Genomic DNA, 11,751 nt, shown 5'->3' on the forward strand with positions numbered 1-11,751 from the left:
CCTCAGATGATACCCTATCAGGTGGAGACTCTTCTCCCATTTTACAAATGAGGAAACTGAAGCTCAGTGAGGGGATTCTGGGGCTCCAGAGATCCAGGAATGTGAGAATCCTGGCTTCAAGTTCCAGAGCCCCGGTGGAATGGGGTAAGGGATGTGCAAGTCACCTATGTAGAGGATACTCTGGACTCTGCTCTGGGTATGCATGGTTGGGAGGTGAGTGAGTGAGGAGGAAACCAAAGTGCCTGCCTACTAATGGGTCCTGCGTTCCCCACCCCATCTTTATTCTCTTGGCTTCAGTGTCTTCTTATCCCCTCCCTCCCCAGTCACTCTGGTTGGGGGCATGGGGGTAGTTTCAGGGGAGGGGCTGGGAAATACAATCAGTTGTTTTCCTGGTTGGCCTTGCTACGTCAAAGAGAGGCTAAAGGCAAAAAGATATCTGCACCCCCACGTTCATGGCAGCATTATTTACAATAAGAAGACACACAACCACTGATGGATGAAGGGATAACCTTGTGAGATAGATATAGATAGATATAGACATAGATTAGATATAGATATAGATTTATAGATATAATGGAATATTTTTCAGCCATAAAAAAAATGAAGAAATTCTGCCATTTGTGACAACATGGATGGACCTTGAGAGCATTATGCTAAGTGAAATAAATCAGACAAAGACAAATACTATATGACCTCACTTATATGTGGAATCTTAAAAAATAATTGAACTCAGAGAAAAGGAGATAAGATTGGTGGTTATCAGAAGCGGAAGACAGGGGGAGGGGGAGTGGAGGAAGGTAGTCAAAAGGTCGAACCTCCAGATTTCAGATACATAAGTGCTCAGTTGGTTAAATATCAGACTTCAGCTCAGGTCATGATCTCACGGTTTGTGGGTTCAAGCTCCGCATCGGGCTCTGTGCTGAGAGCTCGGAGCCTGGAGCCTGCTTCCGATTCTGTGTCTCCCTCTCTCTCTGCCCCTCCCCTGCTCATGCTCTCCCTCTCTCTTTCCCCAAAATAAATAAACATTAAACAAAATTTTAAATAAGTAAATAAATAAGGGATGGAACATACAATATGATGACTATAGCTATATAGCTATATAGGGAAGTTGTTAACAGAGTAAATCCTGAGTTCTTATCACAAGGAGCAATGTTTTTCCCCTTTTTTTCTTTTTCTTTCTTTCTTTTTTTTTTTTTTTTTGTATCTATATGAGAAGACGGATGTTAGCTGACCCTATTGTGGTCATCATTTCACAATATATGTAAATCAAATCATCATACTGTATGCCTTAAATTTATACAGTGATGCATGTCAATTACTTTTCAATAAAACTGGAAAAATGTTTTTTAAAAGAATGAAAAGCCCCCCCCACAAGTGCATCCTGAGTGTAGGGGGTCATTCCTAGAGTCTAGTGACAACAAAATGGGGTCAGTTAGCATGCAAATGGAGGTCTGGCTGGCCCACTGGGTCCCTATACCCCAGTGTTGTCCTGAGAAAACTGAGCTGAGCCTGGCATGTGTAAAGAGATATGGCTGGGGGGGGGGGGGGGGGAGGTTATTTTGGGAGGTAAAAGGGGAAGGGGTGGTGTGAAATCCAGGTCAGGGAAGGGTTGCCCAGGAGAGGAGGCAACTAAGAGTTGAGGCTGACCCCTTAGAGGAAAGAGTGATCATAGGGACCCCAGAGAACCAGGCATTAATCTGTATGGAACTTGCAGTTGCTGGGCTTAAGGCTAAAGAAACAGATCTCTGGCCCTGGCCCTGGCCCAGCCCCTCCCCCCAGAACTCCCTGTCCCTTCTCCTCCCTACTTCTTCTCCTCCCCCCCCCAACCCCCCCCCCCCCCGTGGTTCATCAGCCCTGCCCCTCCTCAGGTCCATGGCACCTCTTTTCCCCTCTATGCGATGGCCCCCAGGCCCTAGCATGGTGCCCCCAACAGCTCCTATGAATATCCTATCTGCCTCACTCACTGGTCCTGATTGACATCTGGTCCTACACCAAGGTGGTAAGTTCTTCACCTAGTTTAACCTCCATCCCTTCAGTTACAGCAGATCACTTTCATTATCCCGCCAGTAGTGGAACTGGAAATCAACCCCAACTGCAAACGAGCCACCCCACCAGGAGTTTCCCTTCCATCCCCCAGCATTCTCCCCTTGCAGGCCTTTCACCTGCTTTCCCAGCCCCGTAGTTTAGCAAGCAGAAAGAGAAATCTATTTCACAAGCATCATCAGCTCCCCACCCCCAACACTCCTTCTGCTGAGTCCCAGATGGTCCTCTCTCCCTGAGCCCTCCACCCACTCCCATCGGTACTTCAACAGAGAGGCTCTGGCCTCTGGAGACTCTGTAAGGCCTCAGTTCCCCCCTGCCTGCCGGCCGAGTGAACAGAAGACCTGCGCCCAGCCCTCACACCTCCCCTCCGAGTTTTCCCCTACGCTCTACTGTTTTCTTCTCAAGGGAAAGTCCCTCTCCGTGTCTAGCCTTCATCCCTCCTGCTGCATGCCTAAATCCCCTTCCCTTCTTTGCTCTATGAGACAACCCCTTGCAAGATCATAAACGAAATCTTCCTCTCGCGTTTGCCGCCTCCTCCTGCCAGCGCCCCTCCACCTTCCCGCTCCTAAAACCTGTCCCCCTAGCCTGGAGAAGTTCTCCGTACCGCTCCCCACCCCCACTCCCTGCCCCGAGCTCTGAGGACACCCGGAGGCCCGCCTGGGCCGCCGACCCAGTCTGGGACCCGGCCACGCCCGGCTCGCCCGCCCGCGGGGCGGAGACCCCCGCAGCCCGCGGCGCAGCCACGACGGGGTTAAGGTTCCGGGCGGGGGGGGGGGGGGGGGGGGAGGGGGAGGGGGCCGGGAGGGGCGGGTGCGGAGCCAATCGGCGGCCGCAGAGTCCCCGGGGCCGCGAGCGGGGAGCGCCGAGCAGGGCGCCGGGAGCCGAGCGCGCCGGGCTGGGGCCGGGGCCGGAGCGGAGCGGAGAGCGAGCGCGCCCGCCCCAGCCCCGAGTCCCGCCGCCTTCCCTCCCGCCGCAGCGCCGGCCCAGCGGCCGCCGCCCCAGCCATGGAGCAAGACAACAGCCCCCGGAAGATCCAGTTCACGGTCCCGCTGCTGGAGCCGCACCTTGACCCCGAGGCGGCGGAGCAGGTGCGGAGCCGGGCGGGGTGGCAGGGGACTCGCCCTGCAAAGAACGAGGGACCTCCTGGGCTGGGGGATCTGAGAAACCTGCTTCGTCCGCCCTCGGCAGTGCGCCCCTGTGAGGGCGACCGCGCTCAGTTGGGGGGGAGGGGGGGTCTTCTATCCCCTCCCCCACTGTTGGAGCCACCTCTCCCTGTCCGTGCTAGCACGAGCGCCTCCACTCGAAGCCTGTCCCCGCAGAGTCGCTCTCTGCGCCCCAGCCCTGGGGGAGGGGGCCTGCCTGAGGACACGACCCCAACCCCCTTCGCCAGTCTGGCATCCCCCACTCAGTCAACCCCCGCCAGAGTTTCTGAGCTCGAGGGGGGAGGGGGCGCCGTAGGGGCCCGGCAGCCTTGCGGGAGGGGTTAGGGGAGGAGGCGGGGAACGGAGGGAGCCTGGTGCTGCAGAAAGGAGTTGAAAGAAGAGAAATAGCTCTCCCAGCCCTCCCCTCATTGAAGGCCACCTTGCGTGACTCCAGAGAGTGAGAACCAGAAGGAACCTAGGAAAACCAAGAGCGCCCGGGCTTTGGGGAGAGGGGTGGTTGGGTCTGCAGGCTGAGGCTCCCCTCTAATGCAAGTCTGGACACGTGGGTCCTTATTCCCAACTCCTGCCCTTCGGAGCAGAGAGTGGGGGTGGCCTGCAGAGAATGGCACTGGGAAGCCAGAGGCAGGGGCTCTCTGGGAGCTGGGTGCAAGGGACTCCCTAAACACGGGAGCAGCACTGCGCTGGCCTGGGCTCAAGGGGTGGGAGTCCAGGCCCTGGCCCAGCCGTGGGCCTGGCCTATTTTTAGCTCAGAGCAGCCTGGCAGAGGCGGCAGTGGATGAGAGTGTGTGAGCAAGTGTGTGTCTCAGGGAGAGTGAGCATGTGTGTGGCGAGGGTGACCACCCGTGGTCACTACTACCGCCCATTTGCCAAATATTTGCTCATTTGCGCCATCTCGTTTTGTGTTCTCTGTCCATTTGCCTGGACATCCCCGGTCCTAAAGAATATCTGTCGGCCACAAGGTCAGTTCTCCATTTCCCCTACGCGGCTGCCAGGGCTCTGGCGGGGCCTCCCCACCTGACAACACCCTGTGACCCCTTGGGATGGGCTGGAGAGGGTTCTCTGTGTGGGCTCCAGCTGTTTGGGAGAAGAAGGTCAGGATCTGAAGGGAGGAGTAGGTGCACATAGTCTCCCTGCAACTTCAGCTTCCCCAAGCGTGGGGAGGGGTGAGGAACCTGATCTGTCCTCTCCCTGGCCTGGGGGGGAGCCCCATCTCCAGACCCCCAAGGTGTGACAGCAGGATGGACTGTGGTGAGGCCTCAAGCCTGGTGAGGATGAGCAGGGTGGAGAGCCCGAGCCTGGGGAGTGTCCCCCCAGAGTCAGGGGCAAGACTGTTAACGCCTGGAGGCAGGGGATTAGCTAAGATACCCTCAGCCCCAGGAAACGGGCCCGTGAGTGTGGGCTGGGGGTGGTTAGGGGTGAGGTTCCAAGGACTGCCTTCCACTGGCACAGACAGGTCTCCCTGACACCTGCATCTGTTTGGTGTTAGAGACGGCAGGTGTCCATGTGTATTGGGAGGAGGAGGGGGTAGTCCAGCTGGTTCAGGGGTCGGGAGACACAGGAGGAGAAGATAGTTCTCTGGAGCCAGAGGGAAAAAGAGAGAGACGGGACTGCCGCCTGTTTTTCTCCAGTCTTCAGAAATCGGTGTCCTGTCCACTAGACCTGAAATTCTAGCTGCAGCCTAACCTCAGCCCTTCTCGCTGTGTCGTCCAAGTGTGTTACCCAAGCAAAAAGCTCCAGGCGTGGCAAGAGGGCCTAATCCAGACTGACATGGGAGAGCAAAGGGGGTTAGAAGCTAGGAGTTACGGAGCACAGAGTGGCAGGGGATGGAGGGGTGCCCACGGCGACCAGGTATTTGGTGTGACTGGTTTGGCAATAAATCAGAGGCAAAGGCACGAGGTATCCTTGAGCACTCAGAATTTGGGGAGGTGCAAGAAAAAGAAGAAAGACCATCTATTCACTTCCTAGTAGTTCAGGTACCTGGGGGGGGGGGGGGGGTTACTTTAGGAAGTCTGACTTTACTCCCTTCTCTGATATCTCTAGGATATCAAAATTGTCAAAGACTCTGAGCGCCTAGAGATCTTGTCCAAGGTTAAGGAAGGGACCTGTCCAACATCACAGAGCCCTGGTGCCCTCTCAAAAGCCCTTTCCGGCATGCTTGTGGTCTCCTTCTCGGACTCCCAACTTCCACTAACACCCCCACCCTCTCCCTGTCTCTCTGACTCTTCCACAACCAGCACTCCCCCTCTGCCTACAGCAGGAGAGAAATAAAAAGGAGTCCTCTCCTAGGAAAGGATGGCCCTCACCCCACATTCGGGAAGAACAAGTACCCGCCTGCTGGTGCCCAGCACATCTGTACCAGGAATGGCCAGACGGACTCACAGCTCATGTGTGTGTAGTGCATATGTGTATGCATATGTGTATGACTGCACACACACACACACACACACACACACACAACCAGCACTGCCAGGGACCTTGAAATGTCACCCAAAATAGATGCCACTGGATTTTCCAGAGAAAACAGTGACCCACCCCAAGAGCCCCCCATTCTGTGCATCTCACTTCTTTGGGGAGAATCCCCCTCTCAGACTAACACTGTGCCTCTTGCTAAGGCTGACATCCATTTTCTGGGCATAGAGAGGGGCGGGCGTCTTACCACCCCCGCCCCCAGTGGTAGTGATACTAAATAATGGACACAGAGAGAGAGAGGAATTCCATCCTTCAGTATCCTCGCCCTACCGTGCTCAGCCCTGGATGATCTTAACCCCTCTCCCAGCCCTTTGGCTTTCCCCAGCTCTGCTGCCCCGGAAGGTTGCTGTAGGGACTCCAGCCCCATGCGTTCCCCTCACTTCCAAGCCTCAAAACCCTCCCGAGAAAGGAAAGAAAACCTACATGTCCCAAGAGTCCTTGGACTGACTGCAACAACAATCAACTTTATTGGCAGCCTGGCAGAAGAGCAGCAGTTGGCAGAGGGGCTCAGAGGCCCAGGAGTCAACCAGCTTTTATATGTTAATTTCTTAGAATGGGACCCTGGGGCCCCCGCATAAGATTTTTCAGGTAACTTTAGCACACACCCCCCCCACTAGGTCCTGCCTGTATTTTATTTACCGTTACAAGGATTTGCCCAGACCACACTTGCTGACAAATTAGAAAGGCAGTGTGTCCGATGACAGAGGGAGAAATTTAGAGAGGGGCATGGAATTTAGAGAGGGGCATGGGCGAGGGAACGCACCTTCAGACCTACCTTCCTGGTGCCGTCGCCCAGGCTGGGCTGGGTGTGAGGGGTGCTGCCCACAGATGCTGGCGCACAAAACGTTCCTGTCTGTCTGGGGTAGTGGGCTAGAAGACTGGGGGAAAGCCCTCGTGCCCTGTCAGGTTATTTCTGACCATCGATCAGGATGGACGGAAGGACAGCAGGCCAGAGATCGATGCATTTGAGCAGATACAACTGCTGAGAGGGAGAGCTGGGGAGATGCGGAAACAGAAAGGGGGGATGGGGAATAGAGGGGGCGGGGGTGATCTTTTGCGTCCCTAAGGGAAAGGGATGGGTCCAAGAATGTCCACCCTGGGACCTGAGGCTCAGTGTAATGTGGTCATTTTTGAGGTATGTTAAGCGGGTGGCCTGGATTATGTTGCTGAAGGGTACTGGGTGGGTCTTTGAGACTGCCACGTGCACTTGACCTCTCCCCTCAGATTCGGAGGCGCCGTCCCACCCCCGCCACCCTCGTGCTGACCAGTGACCAGTCATCCCCAGGTAACCCCCCCGGGATGGGTCGCTGAAGGGACTGGGGGCTGCTGAGGGGGTCCAGTGAGAGAAGGGGGGGCGCTGGCTGGAAGAAGGGCAGATCTGAGGAGTCCGAGAGCTTCTAGGTCCCAGGGTCGGGAAAGCGGGCCGCTGGATTAGCAGGAGGATTTCCTTTGCTTTGGAAAGACGGAGCGGTGCTAGGGAGGAGAGGGAACGCACCTGCGTCCTAAGCCCCCCCAGGAATTGGGGTGGTCAACTGAGTGCCGTTGCTGCGGCAACAGTCTTCCAGGTTTCTCGAGCAACTGAGACGCTGAGGCCCCCACCCCCAGAGGCAGTGACAGCTGTGAGGGGGAGACACCGCCTCCATCAGCTAGCCTCACAGCCCCCAGAGGGGAAGGGGAAGGTTAGACACAGCTCAGGGAGCAGCTGGCATGCTGGTCACCACTGTGCCCAGCAAGGTCTGGGGAGAGAACAGGGTCTCAGGGAATGTCGGGGAGAGGTGGTCATGCTAATAAGCCAGACTGGAGTTCAAGATGCCTGAATGTCCGGCTTGCCCCCAACTACCAAAATTGGTTGTACCTCCCTGCGCAGGATAAACTTGCTCTTTTTTATCTGGTATTCCCTCCCGTGCACGGTTCCATTCTGAACCTGGGGTCGGGGCAATGATTGGGAGGAGAAAGAGCTATGGATACTTCAGAGAGAGGAAAGGAGCAAAAACACCACACCGATCCCACTTCGGGAACCTCCAGGTCTGAGGCGAGGATGTAGATACACGATGGACCACAGAGTCAAGGACAGGACTACATACCGGGAAGAAAGCAAGGCAGCGGGGAGCTGAAGAGAGCAGGCCTGGGGCAGCCAGACATCAAGGCTGACTTCCTAGTGGCCGATGTGAGGGACAGATCAGGAAAGAGGTGATCACAGAGGCTCCTCCCCTTAGGAAGTCAGCTCTTTTTTGGGGGTCCCCCCCCGGGTTTTCAGTCCTCTTCACTTTCTCCTTTCCCTGTTCCCCCTCAGAGATAGATGAAGACCGGATCCCCAACCCGCTTCTCAAGGTGAGCTGGTCCCTCAGGCTCAGCCCAGCCCAGAGAATTATTAGAGGATTACTCCTCAGCCCTTCCAATCTCTAGGGCCTTCCGGCTCCCCCTTCTCTGCATCCCTCCCAATGAGCGGACACACACTCACACCATATCCCCCCACACTCAGTCTCTTTGCTCACTGTGGGGACGGGGGTAGGGGTGGCTGGGAAGCAGGAATGTTCTCCCCCACTTTCTGAAGCCCACGCCGACCCCCCAATCTCCAGTCCAAAGCATGGCAAGGCACAGAAGGTGGGCGAGACGGGCCGGCCCCCATCTGTGCCCTGTGTCCTTCACAGTCCACTTTGTCCATGTCTCCACGGCAACGGAAGAAGGTGACGAGGACCACACCCACAATGAAAGGTTAGGAACACCCTTCCCATCCCCTTCTGCCCCGCTGTGCCTGAGGCTGAGCCGTAGACCTAAATGACCCCTTTGCAGGGAACTGTTGCGAAGTCTTGAAACCTGCCTCTGTTAGAGTTGAATCGTTTGCTAGACAGTCTGGGCTGGACTCCGGTTCTGGCTCCCACCAGCTGGGTAGCCTGGCAGAACCTGCTTAACCTACTGAGCCCTGAGTACCACCTCACTATGGCAGTTAAATAAAATATGCAGTGCTCACCACACAGAAGGTACTCAAATATTTCTTGAACCTAAACTGAGTCTTTTCTTTTGCCCCAAGTATCCCAGCAAGTTAGGAGGGTCTTTTCTTCCTGAAGGCCCTGCCCCTCGCCTCTCTGACTTTTGAAGGAAGTATGTTTTATTGTCTAGCTTTAGGCCCTCCTTAGTGCCCAGCGCATATCTTTCCCCACCCCACCCCTCCCCCCCACCAACCCCCCCCCACCCCCCACCCCGTTCAGATCTCAGGGGATGGAAATGTCACACCAGCAAGGTCTGCCGGCCCTTCAGCGGCGCTGTTGAGACTCTGAGCAGTCACGTCCCTCCCTTTCTGTGCCCCCAGAGCTCCAGATGATGGTTGAACATCACCTGGGGCAACAGCAGCAGGGAGAGGAACCTGAGGGAGCCGCCGAGAGCACAGGGACCCAGGAGTCCTGCCCACCTGGGATCACAGACACAGAAGCGGAGTTAAGGCTGGGCCCTTCTGGGAAAGCACAAAGTACGTTGAGGCTGGGGAGGGACTGGCCCGGGAGGAGGCAGACCTTAGCCGTGATAGGGAGGGGTCTACTAGGAGCCGGAAACTGTCCTGGGAATATGGATATGTCTGGATGTATTCCATGTATTTGCGTCTCACCTTTGCTTACTGAATGACAGCAAACCCTCCCCACCTGGGCTGCAGGGCTCCCTGCTGTACGGGGGGAGGGAGCGAGCCCACCGTGGTGGGTCCAGCACGCACAAGCTAGAATCCTCCTCACTTGACCAGCCCGGAGGCCTCCAGCGACTCACTTAACCTCAGTCTGTAAAATGATAACGACGATGCCTATTGCATTGGGTTGTTTGCGAAAATGAAAGGAGACCGGTTCCTAGCCCAGCAGCCGACACATGCAATGAACCGGAAGCTGCTGGTAGTGCTGTTAACACATCTCCACAGTCCCTCATCCCAGGTGGGATTCCAGAATCCAGAGCTTTTCCCATTCTACGAAGGTGACATGGTGTGTGTATATATCTACTGATATTACGTAATACCCTCCAACAGAGCACCCTGTAATCACACACATTATTTCTGCAGTGAAATGAATGGTCCTACCAAATGGGATAAAGACTAAAAGGAGTCCCGTTATCATCTCAGGTCAGGTTTTGCCCAATTGTACCCAAACTTTTTTGAACTCCCCTTTGAAGCGTTTTTTTATCTTTCAATTTCTGATTGCAAATTTAAAAAGTGAGCCTGTAGTAATCATCGTGATGAGAGAAAACACCGCTGGGCTTGTCCGGTTGCCCCCAGCCTGGTCTTGAGCCCCTCTCAGGGGTCACTGGATGTAGTGAGAGGAGCAGCTCCCTCTCCAAGCTTTCATGAATACTGCCTCTCCCTCCCACCACCCCTTTTCCCTCCTTAGAGCCTGCAGAATCCATCCCTAAAACTCAGGAGAGGGGCAGTGAGAAACCCAGCACAGAGGAACCCACAACCCATATACCACCATTGGATTCCCAGGGAGCCAACTCGGTAAGAGCCTAGGGCTGGGGCTGCCTGGTCTACAGGAGAGCAGGCTGTGTCAATGAGGGCAAGGACTAAGATCTGGAATTAGGGGATGGGGGAACAGAGGACCGGCTTCAGTCACTGAAGAGCTATTGTCTGAGGCAAGAAGATTTGGGGGTATTACGTATCCGTGGACAGAGAGAAATGGGATTAAGCTGCAGGAGGAAGGGTTGAGGTTAGACTCTGTATTGGGGTTTCTGGCTCCTGGACTGGGTGATGAAGTAGACCGTGGACTTTCTGAGAAAGGGCATTTGGAACCTAAAGGGAGAGCCTCATGTCCAAGCTGGGTGAGCAGTGGTCATGCCTGGAGCGGAGGCATTGATGAAACAGCCTCGTGGACTCTGATTTTACGGTCCTCCCTCCCCTGCGTAGGCCGGGCAAGCGGGGCAACTGGCGTCAGACATCAGAGGTTAGATGCTTGAGGATGGGCAGACTAGTAGGGGTGGGGACAGTAGGACCTCTGGTCTCTCACATGCCCTCTTTCTGCCCCTCCCCCACAACAGGTCTGAGAGTGAAGGAGGTATCCTGGAATCAAGACTGCAGTTGGGATGCATGGACACTGGATTTGTTTCTTATTCTTCACTTTTGGGAAAAATCTCCTGTTTTTAAAAAGTGATAAATTTGGTGTTAGGTGCTTGGCATTTTCCTTCTTTCCCAACTTAGAGAATCCTTTCTCCCTCCCTTCTTGTCCTGCCCCCTCTACAACTCCCTGCTCTTCTGCCCAGCTCCTTCTGGAAAGAAATGGGGAAGCTGGGCAGGAGCCTTGAGAAGGGGTTGGGGTGGGGGGAGTTCTCCCCCAACCCTGCCCTTACTTGCTCTGGGAAGAGAGATGGGGGTCAGACAGTTGGAAGGACTAACTTCCAGGGCACCAAGAAGGAACAAAAGGCCTGGGTTCTCTTTTCTTAATTGCAGAAAAGATACCGCCACCTGGCAGGGTTGCCCTGCAGCTGTGAGACTTGGGAGTTGTAAGGCCAGTCCAGCTGCGACTGTGCTGTGGCCGCCGCCTGCTGGACAGGAGGTGGAACTGCACCCTGGCTCGCCCATTGGAAAGAGGTGTTGCTTGTGTGGATGCCTTTGCCTGTCCTCCAAACCTTAATGATTCCCACACTTCAGGGTGTGTTCCCTCCTCCGGCCATGAGGAGACCACACCCCCTGCTCCAACCCGTTAGCAAAGACGCGTGGAGAACACAGTGGCTATTAACAAAGAGGCCTTTGCTGGGACCAGGAAAGATCATCTCTCCCTTGTCCTAGACACTGAGGGGCCAGGGGAAAACACAAAAGCCAGCACAGGCGAAGAAACTTCCATAGTCAGGCCTCTCCTGCTTTTGTCTTTCCAGGGGGAGAGGGGAAGAGGGAAGGCAAGATTCGCCCTTCCTTACTGAAGCAGCACTCTGATGGAGAGAAAAAGAACCTGGGTGTAAGGTCCCACTTCTGCCATTCCTACTGTGTGCTCTCAGGCAAGACCCCAGCTTACCCACCTACACATCAGATAGGGAGACCACACCAGGATTTTCTCGAGCTTAAGGAGTCCGTGTACACGAAGATGTCCAGTGGACTTCTACCCAGTGAACACCA

At 55.3% G+C, this 11,751-nt stretch overlaps 1 protein-coding gene across 1 annotated transcript; it reads left to right on the forward strand.

Moving 5' to 3' along the window:
• Positions 1-2,879: 2,879 nt before the first annotated feature.
• On the forward strand, positions 2,880-10,810 carry PPP1R1A (protein phosphatase 1 regulatory inhibitor subunit 1A). Its single transcript, XM_058742492.1, has 7 exons — positions 2,880-3,131; positions 6,900-6,960; positions 7,969-8,006; positions 8,327-8,390; positions 8,986-9,141; positions 10,037-10,143; positions 10,680-10,810. Exons 1-7 carry the CDS (start codon positions 3,048-3,050, stop codon positions 10,683-10,685), a joined length of 516 nt encoding a protein of 171 aa, XP_058598475.1. The 5' UTR covers positions 2,880-3,047; the 3' UTR covers positions 10,686-10,810.
• Positions 10,811-11,751: the final 941 nt, after the last annotated feature.

The sequence above is a fragment of the Neofelis nebulosa genome, chromosome 8, assembly GCF_028018385.1.
Source record: "Neofelis nebulosa isolate mNeoNeb1 chromosome 8, mNeoNeb1.pri, whole genome shotgun sequence".
Taxonomy (NCBI): Eukaryota; Metazoa; Chordata; class Mammalia; order Carnivora; family Felidae; genus Neofelis; species Neofelis nebulosa.